A 21,074-nucleotide genomic window follows, 5' to 3' on the forward strand; every position below is an offset into this window, starting at 1 on the left:
GTGGCCTCCCGCTGCCACTCACGGAGGGCGCTGCGCCCATTGGCCAGAAGGGCTCGGGGTGGGCGGGGCCTGCGCGGGGAGGCTGTGGCCCCGCCCCTTTCGCGCTCACGGGGCGGGAGCCGCGCCCATTGGCCAGAAGGGCCCGGGATGGGCGGGGCCTGCGCAGGGAAGATGGGGCCCCGCCCCTTTCGCGATGACAGGCCGGGAACCGCGCCCATTGGCCAGAAGGGCTCGGGGTGGGCGGGGCCTGCGCGGGAAGGCTGTGGCCCCGCCCCTCTCGCGCTTACGGGGCGGGAGCCGCTCCCATTGGCCAGAAGGGCCGGAGCAGGGAGGGGTGGCCCCGCCCCTTTCGCGATGACAGGACGCGAGCCGCGCCCATTGGCCAGAAGGGCTCGGGTGGGCGGGTCCCGCGTGGGGCGGGCGCTGCTCCCATTGGCCAGAGCGCGGCGAGTGGGCGGAGCTTGCCGCGGAGGGGCTGCGGCCCCGCCCCCGGCCCGGCTCCGCCTCCGGCTCCGGCTCCGGTTCGCGGCCATGCGGAAAGGGAGCGGGGGCGGGCGGGGGCGGCTGCGGACGCGGGGCGCCGAGTGCGGGGCCTCGCCGCCGGCGCGGAGCCGCCTGCCCCCGGCCCCGCTGCTGCTGCTGCTGCTGGGCCTGGCCGCGGCCGCGGGGCTCTACGTGGCCTGGGGCCCGGGCGGCGGCGAGGAGCGGGCGGGCCCGGCCCCGCCACGGGGGCACCCAAAGGTGAGGACCCCCACGACGCCCCCACCCCGGCCGGGCCGCACACCCACTCGGCAGCCGCCCTTCCCCCGTACCTGCTAAGCGCTTCCACTGTGCTAGGCACTAAGATTGATGATGATGACGGCATTTGTTCGGCGCTCCCTCTGTGCAAAGCACTGTTCCAAGCGCTGGGGGGGATCCAAGCTGATCGGGTTGGGCCCCGTGGGGCTCACCGTCTTCATCCCCATTTGACAGATGGGACGACTGAGGCCCAGTGAAGTGACTGGCCCAAAGTCACACAGCGGACAATAATAATGATGTTGGTATTTGTTAAGCGCTTACTCTGTGCCGAGCACTGTTCTAAGCGCTGGGGTAGACACAGGGGAATCGGGTTGTCCCACGTGGGGCTCACACTCTTCATCCCCATTTTGCAGATGAGGGAACTGGGGCACCGAGAAGTTAAGTGACTTGCCCAAAGTCACACAGCTGACAAGTGGCCGAGCTGGGATTTGAACCCATGACCTCTGACTCCAAAGCCCATGCTTTTTCCACTGAGCCACGCTAATAATAATGTTGGTATCTGTTAAGTGCCTGCTAGGTGCGGAGCACTGTTCTAAGCGCTGGGGAGATACAAGGTGATCAGGTTGCCCCACGTGGGGCTCACAGTCTTCATCTCCATTTGACAGATGAGGTCACTGAGGCCCAGAGAAGTGAAGTGACTTGCCCAAAGTCACGCAGCTGACAAGCCACGGAACCGGGATTCGAACCCGTGACCGCTGACTCCCAAGCCCGGGCTCTTTCCACTGAGCCACGCTGCTTCTCTCAGAGGCATCAGAGGTATTAGAAGCAGCGAAGTTCAGATGAGGGAACTGAGGCCCAGCGAAGTCAAGTGACTTGCCCAAGATCACACAGCAGACAAGGGGCAGAATCAGAACCCAAGTCCTTCTGACTCCCGGGCCCTGCTCTATCAACGAGGCCGTGCTGCTTCCCAGTGGGTGAACCTTCCTATTGTTCTGTTATCATACTGTCTTTTCCCAAACGCTTAGTACAGTGCTCTGCACACAGTAAGCGCTCAATAAATCCAACTGAATGAATCAGTGCGAGAAAGAACACGGGTTTGGGAGTCAGAGGTCGTGGGTTCTAATCCCGACTCCGCCACTTGTCAGCTGTGTGACTTTGGGCAAGTCGCTTAACTTCTCTGGGCCTCAGTGACCTCATCTGTCAAATGGGGTTAAAGACTGTGAGCCCCACGTGGGACAAACTGATTACCTCGTAATAATAATGATGGTATTTGTTAAGCGCTTACTATGTGACAAGCACTGTTCTAAGCGCTGGAGTAGATTCAGGGTAATCAGGTTGTCCCACATGAGGCTCACAGTCTTAACAGATGAGGGAACTGAGGCACAGAGAAGTTAAGTAACTTGCCCAAAGTCACACAGCTGACAAGTGGCAGAGTCGGGATTAGAATCCTTGTATCTACTTCAGCGCTTAAAATAGTGTTTGGCACATAGTAAGCGCTTAACAAATACCATTGTTATTATTATTATTACTGCTAAGCGCTGCGGTGCACACGAGCTAATCAGGCTGGATGGAGTTCATGCCCCACGTGGAGTTCCTAGTCGATAACCCCATTTGGCGGATACGGGAACTGAACCCCTGAGAAGTGCATTTCAATTCCGTCGTATTTACTGAGCGCTTATAGTGTGCAGAGAACTGTACTAAGCGCTTGGATGAGTACATTATAACACTAAAAATGGGTACATTCCCTGTCCACAAGTGACTTGCCCAGGGTCACACTGCAGACAAGTGGCAGGTTAGAACCCAGGTCCTTTGACTCCCAGACCCTTGCCTCTTTCCTTGAGGCCACGCTACTTCCTTAGTTAATCAACCAGTAGAATTTATTGGGTGCCTGATTTATTAGAATGAGAAGAATTCTAAGAAGAATTCAAAGAATTCTAAGAATAAGAAGAATTCTAAGAAGATTCGAAGAATTGGTTAGAATTCTTAGAGTTTATTGGACGCGTATTGGGAGAGAGAGTGGTAAAGGCCGCTAACCCTGCTGCCAAGGAACTGTCAACTGTCAACCTTCCCCTAGTGAGACAGAGGAAGCCCCCGGCTGGGCCCGGCTGCCCCGAGGCCGGTGTGGCCGGTCCCCGACGTCCCGCCCACCGTTGGGCCTGCCAGGTGCCTGCCGCCTGCTGTTCGAGCCCTGAGAGCGCTTCTTCCCTCACCACCGTCCCCTTGCCCCTTCCTACTTCACCTTGCTACTCGCACTCATTCATTCGGTCATATTTATTGAGCGCTTACTGTGTGCAGAGCATTGTTCTAGGCGCTTGGAAAAGGACGGTATGATAAATAGAACAATAGGAAGCTTCACCGACTGGGGAGCAGCGTGGCCTAGTGGATAGAACACGGGCCTGGGGGTCAGAAGGATTTGGGTTTTGATTCTCTCTCTGCCATTTGTCTGCTGTGTGACCTTGGGCAAGTCACTTCACTTCTCTGGGCCTCAGTTCCCTCATCTGCAAAACAGGATTAAGACTGTGACGCCTAGGTGGATGGACTGTGTCCAACCTGATTATCTTGTATCTATCCCAATGCTTAGAACGGTGCCTAAACATAGTAAGCACTTAACATATAGCACAGTTATTATTAGTACAGCTCAGCCTCTACACTTTGCTCCCCTAATGCCAAGCGCTATGTGCCAGGCGGTGTTCTAAGCGCTGGGATAGATACAAGGTAATCAGGTTGGACACAGTCCAAGTCCCACATGGGGTTCACAGTCTTGATCCCCACTTTACAGATGAGATAACTGAGACCCAGAGAAGTGAAGTGACTTACCCAAGGTCATGAAGCAGACAAGCAGAAAAGTCCCAGGTCCTTTTTATTCCCAGGCCCATTCTCTATTCACTAGGCCACACGATATCATATATCTCGCCTCCAAACTATCACCATGTCACGCCACTGGCCTGGAACAACCTCCCTCTTCTTATCTGACAGACACTCACTCTACCCACCTTCAAAACCTCATTAAAAACACATCTATCTTTCTTTGGGGGGGGGGGGGGGAGGGGGTATTTGTTAAGGGCTTTCTGTATGCTAGGCACTCTACTAAGCTCTGAGGTAGAAACAAGTTAATCTGGTTGGAAATAACCCCTGACCCACATAGATCTCACACTCGCTATTTTATAGCTGAGATAACTGAGATCTCACACTCGCTATTTTATAGCTGAGATAACTGAGGCCCAGAAAAGTTGTGACTTGCCCAAGTCACTTAGGAGACAAGTGGTAGAGCTGGGATTAGAACCCAGGTTTGCTGACTCCCAGGCCCGTGCTCCTTCCACTAGACCACACGGCTTCTCTCCTCCAACAGGTCAATGAAGCCCTCATGTCCTCTTCTCCCACTCCCTTCTGCGTCATCTCTGCCCTTGGATTTGCATCCATTATTCACCTCTCCCAGATAACATCACAGTCCGTCTCCTCATCAAGACTGTCAGCGTGTTATGGACAGAGAACGTGTCTACCAATTCTGTTCTTCTGTGCTCTGCCAAGCGATTAGTACAGTGCTCTATACCCTGTAAGCGCTCAATACATTCATTCATTTAATCATATTTATTGAGTGCTTACTATGTGCAGAGCACCATACTGTTTGGGAGAGTACAATACAGCAATAAACAGATACATTCCCTGCCCGCAGCGAACTTAGAGTCTAGAGGGAGATTGATTGATCAAATATGATTGATGGATCGATTCCCCCCCTCCCCGCTCCAGCTCCGCAGTCTTCCTCGGGCCCGGTTGCAGCAGTTCCTGAGCCAGCTGGATGCGCGGCGTCTCTGGGGCACGTACCTGCGGCCGCTGCTGGTCGAGCGGAGCCCGGGCAGCCCCGGGAACCTGCGCGTCCGACAGGTGAGGGGCCGGGGGCCTGGAGGTGAGGGGCCGGGGTTAGGCTATGAGGGGCCGGGGCTGTGGCCATCTGGGGCTGGGCGGTGAGGGGCCGGGACCGTGGCGATCCTGGGGCTGGCCGGTGAGGGGCTGGGACCGTGGTGATCGGGGGCTGGGCGGTGAGGGGCTGGGGATGGGCCGTGAGGGTCCAGGGGCTGAGCAGCCCCGACCCAGGATGGGCAGAGGGCCCGGGCTGGGTTGCCCGTGAGCCTGGGGACCTTCGGGGGCCGCTGCTGCAAGCATCCGGCTGGCCCAGGCTCTCCTCACCCTGCTAGTCACCCCGACCCCCGACTCCGCGTCTCTGCCCCCCAGTTCTTGGAGAGGGAGCTGCGGGCCCTGGGCGCCGGCTGGCACGTGGAGCTGGACGGCTTTTCCGCTCGCACCCCACGCGGGACCATCCCTTTCGCCAACGTGGTGGCCACGCTGGCCCCCGAGGCCCCCCGCCGCCTGGTCTTGGCCTGTCACTACGACTCCAAGTACTTCCCGCCGGAAGAAGGGCCCTTCCTGGGGGCCTCAGACTCGGCCGTGCCCTGCGCCCTGCTCCTGGAGCTGGCCCGAGCCCTGGACCCCGAGCTCCGCCAGGCCAAGGAGGAGGTACCGGACCGCGCGGCGGGGCTCCTGGGGGCCGTCGGTCAGACGGTCCATCCGTCAATCCTATTTAGTGAGCACCTACACTGTGCAGAGCACCGGACTAAGGGCTTGAGAGAGGACGGTACAACGCTGGAACAGACACATTCCCTGCCCACAACGAGCTTACAGTCCGGAGAGGGGGAGGGCAGGGGGAGACATATTAATCTAAATTAAGAAATTACAGATAAGTATATAAGTGCTGTAGGCCTGGGACGGGGAACAAAAATAATGATGATGGTATTTGTTAATCGCTTACTATGTGCCAAGCCCTGTTCTAAGCACTGATATAGATACAAGCTAATCAGGGTGTACGCAGTCCCTGTCCCCCGGGGGACTCACGGTCGTAATCTCCATTTTACAGATGAGATAACTGAGGCCCAGAGATCTGAGGTGACCTGCCCACGGTCCCACAGCAGAAAAGTGGCGGAGCTGGGATTAGACCCTGGTCCCATGCTCTATCCACTACACCACCCTCCTTCTCCCAAGTCAGTTCAACGTAGAAGGGAGTGGGAGTAGAAGAAAAGTGGGCTTAGGGAAGGCCTCTAGGAGATGTGCCTTCAGTAAGGTTTTGGAGGTGTAGGGGGGAGAGTCATCTGACGGGTATGGGGGGCCGGGGCGCTGCGGGGTGAGCCGGGCCCACCCTCCCGTCCCCCCAGGGGTCCCCCATGACGCTCCAGCTGCTGTTCCTGGACGGGGAGGAGGCGTTCGAGGAGTGGAGCCCCACGGACTCCTTGTACGGCGCCCGGCACCTCGCCCGGCGTATGGAGAAGACGCCCCACGGCCCTGGCGCCTCCCAGCTGGAAGCTATTGTGAGTGCCCTGCACCCCTGTACTGCCTGAGGCCTCGGGGGCACAGTAGAGATGGGGCAGACTAGGATCCCCCTGCCCCGTCAGCGGCTGCCTGGATAGGCTCGAGGCTAGTCCCCCTACCCTCTCGTTTTTTTAATGGTATTTGTTAAGCGCTTACTATGTGCCAGGCACTATATAAAGCGCTAATCAAGTTGGACACAGTCCATGTCCCATATGCATTCAATCATATTTATTGAGCGCTTACTGTGGCCAGAGCACCGCTTGGAAGAGTCCAATACAACAATAAACACACTCCCTACCCACAACGAGCTTATGGGGCTCACAGTCTTAATCCCCCTTTTACAGAGGAGGTAACTGAGGCAATCAATCATATTTATGGAGCACTTTTTGTGTGTAGAGCACTGTTTTTAAGTGCTTGGGAAAGTACAGTATAACAATAGTAATAATAATTGTAAGTGCTTACTATGCGCCAGGCACTGTGCTGAGCACTGGGGTGGATACAAGCTAATCAGGTTGGACAAAGTCCCTGTCCCACGCGGGGCTCACGTCTCAATCCCCACTTTCCAGATGAGGGAACTGAGGCCCAGAGGAGTGAACTGACTTGCCCAAGGTTATACAGCAGACAGGTGGCGGAGCCGAGATTAGAATCTGGGTCCTTCCAACTCCCTGTCCACTAGGCCATGCTGCTTGTCCCCTCTCGTGTCCCACCGCTTCTCCTCTCCTTTCCCCCTTCTGTCAGGAACTGTTCGTGCTCCTGGATCTGCTGGGCGCCCCTGGCCTCTCCATCCACAGCCACTTCCCCCGCACGGCCTCCTGGTTCCAGCGGCTCGTCGGCATCGGTACCGCCCGCCCACCCCGCGCCGGTCTCGGGGCAGAGGGGGGGCGGTGGGGAGGGGGAGAAGTAAGCGGGAGCCCAGGCCTCACCCCGGGATGAAGGCTGGCAATTCCCCTTCAGTCCCTTGAGGTCGGTGGAGAGGATAGAAGGCAGACCCTCCCGTCCCGTCACCTCGAGGGTCACGGTTTCCCCCCGGGTCCCCTCCCCACAGAGAAGCGACTGCATCGGCTGGGCCTCCTGGAATCCCACCCCCGGGAGGAGTTGTACTTCCAGCAGGGGACTCCCTACGGCCCTGTGGACGATGACCACGCGCCCTTCCTCCGCAGAGGTATCTGGTGCCCCGGACCACCCCGCTCCATCCCCCCAGGCCCCGGACCAGAGGCGGCCCCAGGGCTGAGAAATGAAGGGAATTGGAGGGAGATGGGGTCATTTCCACCCCTGTACTTACTTCCCCACCCGTCCCCTGCGATTCTCTCACCATGGGTAAGGGTGCCGTGCCGAGCCTCTCCCTTCTCCCCTCCGCCCGTCCAGGGGTGCCGGTCCTGCACCTCATCGCCACCCCCTTCCCCACGGTCTGGCACACGCCCGCTGACACGGAGGAGAACTTGGATCCTCCCACCGTCCGCAACCTCAGCCGCATCCTCGTCGTCTTCCTGGCCGAGTGTCTGGGCCTTTAGCGGCGTCCAGCACCAGAGCGGGATAGCTCAGCCCGGGGGCCAGGACAGCCTCGGCCCTTCAGGTGGTCGCTGACCACCGCCGCCTCGACTCCCCTCGCCCCGGCCAGAGGACCAGAACTGCGGGGTCGCCCCTGGGCCGAGGGGGGCGAGGGCCAGCGGGATTGCGGGATTGGGGAAGCCTCCCGACTTGGTCTCAGCCATTGCCCTGTTTGAAAATAGATTCCATCGGTAGCTTCCAGCAGCCTCGTGTCCTGATTAGGCGCTCCCTAGCCGGCCCCCTCCCTCGCCGGCCCCTTCCCTGGCCCTTGGTCAAGCAAAGCGCCCTCCGGTGAAGCCACGGGGACAGGGGGCTGGTCTGTGTGGCCTGAAACACCGGCAGATTCCAAAGGGTGTCGATGGAACCACAGTTTAGTGCCCGATCTGGGTTGGTGGAGGGATAGTCAGGGGACGGAGAGGGGAGAGTTACAGGTGGTCAATGAGAAGCAGCACGGCCTAGTGGAAAGAGCAGGGGCCTGGGAGTTAGAGGACCTGGGTTCAAATCCTAGATCTGCCAATTGCTTGCTGTGTAACCTTGGGCAAGTCACTTAACTTCCCTGGGCCTCAGTTCACCTGTTCGCCCTCCTACTTAGACTCTGAGGCTCCCGCGGGAGAGGGACTGTTTCCAACTTAATTATTTTGTATCTACCCTAGTGCTTAAAACGGTGTTGGACATCTAGTAAGCGCTTTACGAAAGAAAGAGAAGGAGGGAGACCGGGCATTTCATTCCCATTTGACAGATGGGGATACCGAGGCACAAATTAAATGACTTGCCCAAGGTCACACAGCAGACAAGTGGCAGAGCGAGATTTAGAAACCAGGTGCTCTGAGTCCCAGGCCAATGCTCTTTCCACTAGACTACACTACTAATGAAATAAACAAATAAAATAGTTACAAAGAGAGTAATCAGAATAAATACTTGAATGCACAGTTCAGGAATCGTGTATACACAAGCGCTAAAGATTTGATGAAAACTCAGGGACCGTGTCCGACCTGGTTAACTTGTATCTACCCTGGTGCTTAAAACAAGGTGGACACATGGTACGTGCTTAACAAATGCTATTAAAAGAAAATTTTGCTAAACTAAGATCACTGAGGGCAGGGATTGTTTACTAACTCTATGGTACTCTTCCAGAAGTTTAGGTCAGTGCTCTGCATATATTAGATGGTGAATAAATACTATCGATAGACTGAAAAGCTGCATGACTTTTTTTTTTAAATGGTACTTTTTCAGAGTTCACTATGTGCCAGCCACTGTACTAAGCACTGGGTAGATACAAGCTGATCAAGTTGGTCACAGTCCCTGTCCCACATGGAGCTCAGTCTTAATCCTCATTTTACACAGGAGGTAACTGAGGCCTAGAGAAATTAAGCGACTTGCTCAAAGTCACCCAGGAGACAAGTGACGGAGCTGAGTTTAGAACCCAGGTCTTTCTGACTCCCAGGCCCGGGCTCTATCCACTGTCTACACTACAGGACTGAAAGCCAGGAGACCAGTGTTCTAATCCCTGGTCTTCTACTTGTCTGCTCTATGACCTTGAGGAATAATAATAATTTTGGCATCTGTTAAGGATTTCAGTCAGTCATATTTACTGAGTGCTTATTGTGTGCAGAGCACTCTACTAAGCACTTTGGAGAGTATAACGATAAACAGACACATTCCCTGTCCACAGTGAGCTTACAGGCCTAGAGGGGGAGACAGACATTAATATGAATAAATAATTAACAGATATGTCCTTAAGTGCTGTGGGGCTGGGACTTACCATGAGCCAAGCACTGTACTAAGCACTGGGGTAGATACAAGATAATCACGGTCCCACATTTTTAGTAGGAGGGAGAACAGGCATTGAATCCCCATTTGGCAGATGTGGGAGCTGAGGCACAGAGAAGTTATGTGACTAGCCCACGGTCATACAGCAGGTACATGGTGGAACTGGGATTAGAACCCAGGTCCTCTGAGTCCCAGGTAGCGGCTCTTTCCACTAGGCCGTGCTGATTCTCAAAGCACTTCTCTGTTCCCCAGTTTCTCCATCTTTAGTGATACCTCTGCCCATTACTCTTGCCAGTTGTTCCAGACATTTTAACTTCCTTCTCAAACCTCCTGTCTATTCCCTGATCTCTTGTCCCTAAAGACCTGCCACTTACTTTATTGAGAAAATTGAACTATCCAGCCTGATCTCCCTAAAGTCTCCCCTGTGCCTCCTCAGTCCTTCCCTCCTTCTGCCCATTCTTCAAATCTCCCATCTTTCCAGGAGTATCTCAAAGGAAATCTGCCTTCTCTCACAATCCACCCCCTCGGGCCTGTGTATCCTACTCCAAGCCTTCACACCTTATCAAAACACTTGCCTCCTCCCTTCTTCCCTCCTTCAACGCCATCTTCAACTGTTTGCTCTCCAATGGCTTCTTTCCCACTGCTTTCACACACGCCCATATCTCCCCTTTCCTAAAAAAAAAACACAAACCCTCCCTTGACCCCACAGCTTTCCAGTTATTGCCCCATCTTCTTCCTGCCATTCCTCTTTAAACTCCTTGAGTGAGTCATCTACACCCGTTGTCGCATGTTCCTCTCCTCCAATTCTCTCCTGGACTCCCTCCAATCTGTCTTCCAACCCCTTCACTCAACAGAAACCACCCTCACAAAGGTCACAGATGATCTCCTTCTTGCCAAACCGAATAGTCCCTACTCCATCCCAGTGCCCCCTGACCTCTCAGCTGCCTTCGACACTGTTGACCACCCCCTTTCCCTGGAAACGTGATCCAAACTCGACTTCACTGACACCATCCTCTTCTGGTTTTCCTCCTGTCTCTCTGGCTGCTCACTCTCGGTCTCTTTCACGGGCTCCTCCTCTGCCTCCTACCCCCTAATTGTGGGTTTTCCTCAGAGTTCAGTTCTGGGTCCCCTTCTACTCTCCACCTGCACCCACTCCTTTGGAGAACTCATTCGCTCCTATAAATTCAACTACCACCTCTATGTGGATGATATCCAAATCTACCTCTCCAGCCCTGATTTCCTCTCCCTCGCTGCAGTTTCACATCTCCTCCTGCCTTAAAGACCTGGAAGTCTTCCCATCATCTCAAACTTTACATGTCAAAAACAGAACTCCTTATCTTCCCATCCAAATCTGGCCCTTCCCCTGACTTTCCCATCACCGTAGACAGCACTGTCATCCTTGCTGTCTCCCAAGCCCGTAACCTTAACGTCATCCTTGACTCCTCCCCTTCAACCCACATATTCAATCTATCACTAAATCCGGTCGGTTCGACCTTCACGACATTGCTAAAATCCGCCCTTTCCTCTCCATCCAATCTGCTACATTAATCCAAGCACTTATCCTATCCCGCTTTGAATACTCTGTCAGCTTCTTTGCTGTCTTCCCTGCCCTGTCTCTCCCTACTCCAGTCCATATTTCATTCTGCTGCCCGGATCATTTTTCTACAAAAACATTCACCCTCCTTAAGAACCTCCAGTGGCTGCCCATCCACCTTCATATCGAACAAAAACTCCTTACCATTGGCTTTAAAGTCCTCCATCACCTTGCCCCCTCCAACCTCACCTCGCTTCCCTCCTACTACGACCCAGCCCACACATTTCTCTCACCTAATGCCAACCTTCTCACCATGCCTCGATCTTGTCTACCTTGCCGCCAACCTCTCGCCCACATCCTGCGTCTGGCCTGGAACGCCCTCCTTCTTCATTTCTGACAGACACTTGCTCTTCCCCACTTCAAAGCTTTATTGAAGACACATCTCCAAGAAGCCTTCCTTGATTAAGCCCTTCTCCCCTCTCCTCCCACTCCCTTCTGTATCTCCCTGTCTTGCTCCCTTTATTCATTCCTCCTCCCAGCCCCATGGCACTTATGAATATATCTGTAAATTATTCATTTATTTGTATTAATACCTGTCTCCTCCTCTAGGCTGTGAGCTCATTCTAGGCAGGGAACGTATCTGTTTATCGTTATATTGTATTCGCCCAAGCGCTTAGTACAGTGCTTTGTACACAGTAAGTGCTCAATAAATACACTGAGTGAATGAATGAGTCTGAGGACCTGAGTTTTAATTCCAGCTTTGCCACTTGCCTGTTGTGTGACCCTGGGCAACTCACTTAACTTCTCCACGATATCCATCATCTGCAAAAATGAGGGTTCAATATGTATTCTCCGTCCTACCTGGACTCTTGAGTCCGGCGTGGGGCCTATCTTGTATCTACACCAGCCGCTTAGTCCGGTGTCTGGCACATAGTAAAAGCTGAAACAAATACCACAATTATTATGATCATTATTAATAGTACCACATAAGACCTTAACAAATTACCAGAAGCAGCGTGGCTTAGTGGCAAGAGCACGGGCTTGGGAGTCGGAGGATGTGGTTCTAATCCCGCCTCTGCCACTTCTCTGCTGTGTGACCTTGGGCAAGCCACTTAACTTCTCTGTGTCTCAGTTACCGCATCTGTAAAATGGGGATTAAGACTGAGTTCCACGTGGGACAAGCTTGCATCTCCCCCTGCACTTAGAACAGTGCTTGGCATGTAGTAAGCGCTTATAACAAATACCATCGTTATTATTATTCTTCTCTGGGCCTCTGTTCCCTCGTCTGTAAAAAGGGGATTAAGACTGTGAGACCCAGGTGGGACAAGCTTGCATCTCCCCCAGCGCTTAGAACTGTGCTTGGCATGTAGTAAGCGCTTATAACAAATACCATCATTACTATTATTCTTCTCTGGGCCTCTGTTCCCTCGTCTGTAAAAAGGGGATTAAGACTGTGAGTCCCACGTGGGACATGCTTGCATCTCCCCCAACGCTTAGAACAGTGCTTGGCACGTAGTAAGCGCTTATAACAAATACCATCATTATTATTCTTCTTCTCTGGGCCTCTGTTCCCTCCTCTGTAAAAAGGGGATTAAGACTGTGAGTCCCAAGGGGGGCAGCGACTGCGTCCAACCCACTTTGCTTGGATCCGCCCCAGCGCTTAGAGCAGTGCTTGGTACCTAGTAAGCGCTTAACAAATACCAGTATTATTATTATTATTATTATTGTTCTCCGGGCTTCAGCTCCCTCGCCTGTAAAATGGGGAGTGAGCCTGGGAGCCCCACGTGGGGCAGGGCCCGTGTCCCACCGGATTTGCTTGGATCCACCCCAGCGCTTAGAGCAGCGTTTGGCACCTAATAAGCGCTTAACAAATATCATTATTATTGTAATTTACCTGTCGGGGGCCCCGACAACGTCGGGGGACCCGCGTCACGGGGGTCACGTGCCGCAGGGCGAGGACGAGCCGGTCGCCATGGCAACGGCCCCTCCCTCCCGCCCGCTGCCCACGTGACCCGCCCGCGGGGGCCGGAACTACGTCACAGGGAGGCGACGCGGGCAAAGGCGACGCGGGCAGATGACGTAGGAGGCCGGCGCGCCTGCAGCAGCAGCAGCAGGAGGAGCAGGAGGAGCAGCCGAAAGCGGGAAGGCAGCGCATCCGCCACCATGTGAGCTCCGGGTCCGCTCATCCGGGGGGCAGATTCATCGTGGCTCAGTGGAAAGGGCTCGGGAGTCAGAGGTCATGGGTTCCAATCCCGCCCCCGCCGCTTGCCAGCTGGGTGACTTTGGGCAAGTCCCTTCTCTGGGCCTCAGTGACCTCATCTGCAAAATGGGGATTAAAAACCGTGAGCCCCACGGGGGACAACCTGTTCACCTTGTTTCCCCCCCCCCCCAGCGCTTAGAACAGTGCTGTGCACATAGTAAGCGCTTAATAATAATGTTAATAATGTTGGTATTTGTTAAGCGCTTACTATGGGCAGAGCTCTGTTCTAAGCGCTGGGGTATGCAAAGCTTATAGTAAGCGCTTATAATGTTAGTAATAATGTTGGTATTTGTTAAGCGCTTACTATGTGCAGAGCTCGGTTCTAAGCGCTGGGGTATGCAAAGCTCATAGTAAGCGCTTAATAATAATAATAATAATGTTGGTATTTGTTAAGCGCTTACTATGTGCAGAGCACTGTTCTGAGCGCTGGGGTATGCAAAGCACATAGCGCTTAATAATAATGTTAATAATAATGTTGGTATTTAAGCGCTTACTATGTGCAGAGCACAGTTCTAAGCGCTGGGGTATGCAAAGCACGTAGCGCTTAATAATAATGTTGGTATTTGTTAAGCGCTTACTATGTGCAGAGCACTGTTCTAAGCGCTGGGGTATGCAAAGCACGTAGCGCTTAATAATAATGTTGGTATTTGTTAAGCGCTTACTATGTGCAGAGCACTGTTCTAAGCGCTGGGGTATGCAAAGCACATAGTAAGCGCTTAATAATAATGTTAATAATAATGTTTGTATTAAGCGCTTACTATGTGCAGAGCACTGTTCTAAGCGCTGGGATAGACACAGGGGAATCAGGTTGTCCCACGTGGGGCTCACAGTCTTCACCCCCATTTTACAGATGAGGTAACTAAGGCACAGAGAAGTGAAGTGACTTGCCCAAAGTCACACAGCTGACAAGTGGCAGAGCTGAGATTCGAACTCATGACCTCTGACTCCAAAGCCCAGGCTCTTTCCACTGTGCCAAGCTGCTTAACAAATACCACCATTATTATTATTGCCATTATTATTATTGCCACCACCATTATTATTGCCAGAGCGGTGGCTTTTTAGGGGGTGGGAGCTCGGCTCTGCCGGATGGGGGGCATCGGGGGAGGGGTGGCCCGCTTGGCCAGGCCAAGACCTAATAGTTATGATACTTGATAAGCACTTACTCTGTGCCAGGCGTCGTTCTTAGCACCAGAGTGGATCCAAGCAGATCGGGTGGGACACAGCTTCTGTCCCATGTGGGGCTCACAGTCATTCAATCATAATAATAATAATAATGTTGGTATTTAAGCGCTTACTCTGTGCCAAACACTGTTCTAAGCGCTAGGGTAGATACAAGGTTATCAGGTTGTCCCACGTAGGGTTCACAGACTTCATCCCCATTTGACAGATGAGGGAACTGAGGCACAGAGAAGTGAAGGGACTTGCCCAGTGTCACACAGCTGACAAGGGGCGGGGCCTGGATTAGAACCCATGACCTCTGACTCCCAAGCCCGGGCTCTTTCACTGAGCCACGATCGAGTGCTTACTCTGAGCAGAGCGCTGTACTGAGCGCTTGGAAAGTACAATTCAGGAATCAAGAGAGACGGTCCCCGCCCATACCGGCCTTACAGTCTGGGAGGTGGGAGGGAGAAAGACATCAAAACAAGTAAACAGGTATTAACGTAAATAAATAGAATTATAGTCAATCCCTATTTGACGAGGTCACTGAGGGACAGAGAAGTGACTTTCCCCAAGGTGCCAAGGCAGACAAGTGGCGGAGTCGGGATTGGAACCCATGACCTTCTGACTCCCAGGCCGGTGGTCGAACGGCTATGCCATGCTGAGCCTTTGGGAAGTGGACTCTGTGAACCCAAGCGGGAAAATCAATTCTCCCGTACCCATATCTCCCCATCAACCTTATGTCCACCCCATCCAGGAGTCTCCTAAACAAGCCCAAGAGCGAGATGACCCCGGAGGAGCTGCAGAAGCGCGAGGAGGAGGAGTTCAACACGGGGCCCCTGTCGGTGCTGACCCAGTCGGTAAAGAACAACACACAGGTTCTCATCAACTGCAGAAACAACAAGAAACTGTTGGGCCGCGTCAAGGCATTCGACAGGTGAGGGCCCTTCGGGGGACGGGGGAGCGGAATGTTTGTTCTGGTGGCCCAGCTCAGGGCGGGGTGGGCGGAGGTCTTCCCCCGGCCAGACTCCGGGGCCGGTGTCGGTCTCACCGCCCTTCCCCGCCAGGCATTGCAACATGGTTCTGGAGAACGTGAAGGAGATGTGGACCGAGGTGCCCAAGAGCGGCAAGGGCAGAAAGAAATCAAAGCCGGTGAACAAGGACCGCTATATCTCCAAGATGTTCCTGCGCGGAGATTCGGTCATCGTGGTGCTCAGGAACCCACTGATCGCCGGCAAGTAGCCGGGCCGGACACCTGCCAAGCCACGTAGACCCTCGTGGAAGGCAGTAAAACCCCAAAGGCTGTTAATTGTGTTGTTACCTGTAGTTCCAGTTGTTTTGTAAATAAAGCAGTCTGCTGAAGGCTCGCCGTTCTCATTCTGTCTGGGGTGGGGATTCCTCTGCTGCCCATCGCGGCCTTGCTTTCACCTCACCCTTTCTCACAGGATGGTTGGCACTGCACCCACTGATGGAGAGGCGAGGCACCCTCTCTGGACTGCCAGGGCCAACTAGAGAAGCCCGGCCCAAACAGGGAAGCAGAAATGTTCCAAACCCCACCTTTCCTGCATCGCTGATACCAATGAGCTTGGGCCCATAGAAGGTGGGAGACTAGTGGCCCAGGAACCTCGGGGGCAGGGCACAAAGGTGCCAGTGTGCTCCTCCATAAGCAGGCCTGGCCCGGGCTGTACCCCCAGGAGACAGGGTCCCCATGCCCTGTCGCTCAGACATGTTCAGAGTCGGAAGGACCTGGGTTCTAATCCCGACTCTGTCACTGGTCTGCTGTGTGACCTTGGGCAAGTCATTTAACTTCTTCGTGCTCCAGTTACCTCATCTGTCAAATTCATTCATTCATTCAATAGTATTTATTGAGCAAAAGCAAAACAGAACAAAGCAAGACAACATCATCAAGCTAAATAGAATCAAGGAGATATACACCTCATTAGCAAAATAAATAGGGTAATAAGTAATATATACAAATAAGCACAGTGCTGAAGGGAAGTGGGAAGAGCAGAAGGTCGGGGGGAGGGAAGCGGGAGCAGCGGGAAAGGGGGACTCAGTCTGGGAAGGCCTCCCAGAGGGGGTTGGCTCCTAGTAGGGCTTTGAAGAGGGGAAGAGAGTTTGGCGGAGGTGAGGAGGGAGGGCATTCCAGGACAGCCGTAGGATGTGGGTCAGGGGTTGATGGGATAGGCATGAACAGGGGACCGTGAGGAGGGGAGAGGCAGAGGAGCGGAGTGTACGGGGTGGGATGGAGAGGGAGAGAAGGGAGGCGAGGTGGGAAGGGCCAAGGTGATGGAGAGCTCCGAAGCCAAGAGTGAGGAGTACTTGTTTCATGCAAAGGTTGATAGGCATGGGAGTAAAGGCCGTGAGCCCCATGAGGGACATGGACTAGGTCCAACCTGATTGGTTTGCATCTACCCCAGTGCTCAGTATAGAGATTCACATATAGTGCTAAACAAATACCATATTTTTAAAAAAAATCAAAAAACTGTACTCAACTTGTCAACTTCTGCATCAGTCTACTCACTGGCCTCCCTGCCTTGAGTATCTCCCCATATTTTTCTAAAAATGTTCAGTCTGCATCTTTCCCACTCCTCCAAATCCTCCAGTGGTTGCCCATCCACTCCCCACAAAAAACAGAAACTCTTTACCATCAGCTGAAAGACACTTCCGTCACCTCCCACTCTGCTACTTTCCTCTCTAAACTCCTACTGCAACCCAGCCGTCACACTCCACTCCTCTAACGACATCTAATTCTGTATTCCACTGAACCTTGATCTCGTTTCTCTTGCTGCTTGCCCACATTCTCCCTCTGGCCTGGAATCCCCTCCCCCTTCATATCCCACAGTCTTATCGGTCTTCCCGTTCATTCAATTATATCTATTGAGCGCTTACTGTGTGCAGAGCACTGTACTAAGTGCTTATCTTTCCCATCTTCAAAACCCTCCTCAAATCACATCTCCCAAAAGCCTTCCCAATCTCACCTCCCATTTCCCTACCCTGTTCACCCTCCCTTCTATATTACCTACGTACTTGGGTTTGTATCCTTTAAACACTTTAATCCCACAGCGTGAGGGAGTGACCCCACAGTGAGGAGCAGCGTAGCTTAGTGGAAAGAGCACGGGCTTGGGAGTCAGAGGTCGTGGGTTCTAATCCCGGCTCCGCCAACTTGTCAGCTGTGTGACTTTGGGCAAGTCACTTCACTTCTCTGGGCCTCAGTTACCTCATCTGTATAATGGGGATTAAGACTGAGCCTAGTGTGAGATAGGGACTGTGTAACCAACCGGATTATCTTGTATCTATCTCAGTGGTTAGTAAAGTGCCAGGCATATAATAAGCTCTTTAACAAATTCCATTAAAAATATATAGCAGGAAGCAGCTTAAAGGTAGTTCTATTCATTCAGTCTGTCAGTCATATTTATTGAGTGCTTCCAGTGTGCAGAGCACAGTACTAAGCGCTTGGGAGAGTATAATACAACAGTAAACAGTCACATTCCCTGCCCTTAATAAGCTAGAGTGGGGGAGAAAGACATCAACGCAAATAAATGTTACAGGAATGTACATAAGTATGGGGAAGCAGCATGGCTCGGTGGAAAGGGCCTGGGCTTCAGAGTCAGAGGTCATGAGTTCGACTCCCGGCTCTTCTACTTGTCAGCTGTGTGACTGTGGGCAAGTCACTTAACTTCTCTGTGCCTCAGTTCCCTCAGCTGTAAAATGGGGATTAACTGTGAGCCTCACATGGGACAACCTGATTACCCTCTATCTACCCCAGTGCTTAGAACAGTGCTCTGCACATAGTAAGCGCTTAACAAATACCAACATTATTATTATAAGTGCTGTGGAGCTGGGAGGTGGGAGAAGAGCAAAGAGAAAAAGTCAGGGTGATGCAGAAGAGAGTGGGTGGTGGGGAAAAGTAGGGTTTAGTCTGGGAAGGCCTCTTGGAGGAGATGTGCCTTCAATAAGACTTTGAAGGAGGGGAAAGTCATTGTCAGTTTGAGGAGGGAGGCCATTCCAGGCCAGAGGCAGGACATGGGCCAGATTAGACGGTGAGACAGGCGAGATTGAGGCAAAATGAGAAGGTTAGCGTTAGAGAAGCAAAGTGTGAGGGCTGGGTTGTAGAAGGAGAGAAGTTAGGGAAGGGCAGGAAGGGGCAAGGTGGTGTAGTGCTTTAAAACCAATGGTGAGGAGTTTTTCTTTCATTCATTCATTCAATAGTATTTATTGAGCGCTTACTATGTGCAGAGCACTGTACTAAGCGCTTGGAATGAACAAGTCGGCAACAGATAGAGACAGTCCCTGCCCTTTGACGGGCTTACGGTCTGATCGGGGGAGACAGACAGACAAGAACAATAGCAATAAATAGAGTCAAGGGGAAGAACATCTCGTAAGAACAATGGCAACTTTCATGTGAAAGCGGATGGGCGACCACTGGAGTTTTTTGAGGAGCGGGGTGACATGTCCTGAACGTTTTTGTAGAAAAATGATCCGAGCAGCAGAGTGAAGTACGGACTGGAGTGGGAAGAGACAGGAGGTGGGAAGGTCAGCAAGGAGGTTGAGGCAGTAATCCAGGTGGGATAGGATGAGTGATTGTATTAACGAGGTAACCGTTTGGAAGGAGAGGAAAGAGTGTATTTTAGCAAAATTGCGAAGGTGGGACTGACAGGATTTAGTGATGGATTGACTATGTGGGTTGAATGAGAGAGGAGTCAAGGATAACGCCAAGGTTATGGTCTCGTGAGACAGGAAGGATGGTGGTGCCGTCTAGTGTGATGGGAAAGTCAGGGGGAGGACGGGGTTTGGGTGGGAAGATAAGGAGGTCTATTTTGGACATGTAAAGCTTGAGGTGACGGGAGGACATCCAAGAAGAGGTGCCTTGAAGGCAAGAGGAAATGTGAGACTGCAGAGAGGGAGAGAGATCAGGGTGGGAGATGTAGATATATATATATATACATATATATATATATTCAATTGTATTTATTGAGCGCTTCCTGTGTGCAGAGCACTGTACTAAGCACTTGGAAAGTACAATTGGGCAAAAAAGAGAGACAATCCCTACCCAACAATGGGCTCATAGTCTAGAAGGGGGAAGACAGACAACAAAACAAAGAACAAGTAGGCATCCGTATCATCAATTTAAATAAATAGAATTATAGATATATACATATTAGTAAAATAAATAGAATAAAATATGTACATACATACACAAGTGCTGTGGGGCAGGGAGTGGGGTAGAGCAGAGGGAGGGAGTTGGGGCAATGGGAGGGGAGAAGAGGAAAAGGGGGGCTCAGTCTGGGAAGACCTCCTGGAAGAGGTGAATTTTCAGAGGACTCTGAAGGGGGGAAGTGTGCTAGTTTGGCAGATGTGAGGAGCGAGGGCATTCCAGGCCAGAGATAGGACACAGACCAGGGGTTGACAGGGTGGCTCAGGGGAAAGAGCACGGGCTAGGGAGTCAGAGGTCATGGGTTCTAATCCCGGATCTACCACTCGTCAGCTGTGTGACTTTGGGCAAGTCACTTCACTTCTCTGGGCCTCAGTTACCTCATCTGTAAAATGGGGATTAAGACTGAGCCTCACGTGGGACAATCTGATCACCTTGTATCCCCCCAGAGCTTAGAACAGTACTTCTCACACAGTAAGCGCTTAACAAATACCATCATTGTTATTATTATTGACGGCAGGACAGGCAGGACAGGCAAGAGCTAGGCACAGTGAGGTTAGCAGCAGAGGAGTGGAGTGTGGGCTGGGTTGTAGATATATATACATATATCTATATAGAGAGATAGATGTATAGATATATATTTGTGTTGATATAGATATATGTATAGATATATATTTGTGTTGATATCTGTCCCCGTCCCCCTCTCCCCCTCCGGGCTGTAAGCTTGTTGCAGGCAGGGAATGTCACTATTTATTCAATTCATTCAATAGTATTTATTGAGCACTTACTACGTGCAGAGCACTGTACTAAGCACTGGAATGAACAAGTCGGCAACAGATAGAGACAGTCCCTGCCCTTTGACGGGTTTACAGTCTAATCGGGAGTTTACAGTCTAATCGGGACTATTTAATGTCCCAAACACTTAGTTCAATGTTGTGCACACCGTAAGGGCTTAATAAATGATTGAATGTATGAATGAATGAATGGAGAGAGAGAGAGAGAGAAGCAGCGTGGCTCAGTGGAAAGAGCACAGGTTTAGGAGTCAGGTGTCATGGGTTCTAATCCCGGCCCAACCACCCGTCAGCTGTGTGATTTTGGGCAATCACTTCACTTCTCTGTGTCTCAGTTACCTCATCTGTAAAATGGGGATTAAGACTGTGAGCCTCACTTGGGATCCACCCGATTACCCTGTATCTACCCCAGCGCTTAAAACAGTGGCACATAGTAAAAGCTTAACAAATACCAACATAAGAATAATCCCGACTCCCCCACTTGTCCGCTGCGTGACCTTGGGCAAGTCAGTTCACTTCTCTGTGCCTCAGTTCCCTGGTCTGTCAAATGGGGGTTAAGACTGTGAGCCCCGCGTGGGACCACCTGATGACCTTGTATCTACCCCAGCGCTGAGAACAGTGCTGGGCACGTAGTAAGGGCTTAATAAATACTATTATTAGTATAATATATACACATATATATGGGGCTGCGGGGAGCTTGCGGGGCGCCTACCGTTAGGGTGTGGGAGACCGAGGAAGAGCCCGAAGTCAGACGACAGGACC

General features: G+C 52.4%; 2 protein-coding genes across 2 annotated transcripts; both read left to right on the forward strand.

The window, feature by feature from the left end:
* Positions 1-354: 354 nt before the first annotated feature.
* On the forward strand, positions 355-7,848 carry LOC114812076 (glutaminyl-peptide cyclotransferase-like protein). The gene is made up of 7 exons (XM_029064961.2): positions 355-741; positions 4,486-4,620; positions 4,969-5,250; positions 5,943-6,095; positions 6,835-6,934; positions 7,142-7,258; positions 7,462-7,848. The coding sequence occupies exons 1-7, from the start codon at positions 355-357 to the stop codon at positions 7,605-7,607; spliced, it is 1,320 nt and encodes a 439-aa protein (XP_028920794.1). The 3' UTR covers positions 7,608-7,848.
* A 5,159-nt stretch (positions 7,849-13,007) lies between these two features.
* On the forward strand, positions 13,008-15,732 carry LOC114812132 (small nuclear ribonucleoprotein Sm D2-like). Its single transcript, XM_029065345.2, has 3 exons — positions 13,008-13,113; positions 15,124-15,303; positions 15,434-15,732. Coding segments are annotated over exons 1-3 (357 nt in total). The 5' UTR covers positions 13,008-13,111; the 3' UTR covers positions 15,609-15,732.
* The last annotated feature ends 5,342 nt before the right edge of the window (positions 15,733-21,074 follow it).

The sequence above is a fragment of the Ornithorhynchus anatinus genome, chromosome 5 (assembly GCF_004115215.2).
Source record: "Ornithorhynchus anatinus isolate Pmale09 chromosome 5, mOrnAna1.pri.v4, whole genome shotgun sequence".
NCBI lineage: Eukaryota > Metazoa > Chordata > Mammalia > Monotremata > Ornithorhynchidae > Ornithorhynchus > Ornithorhynchus anatinus.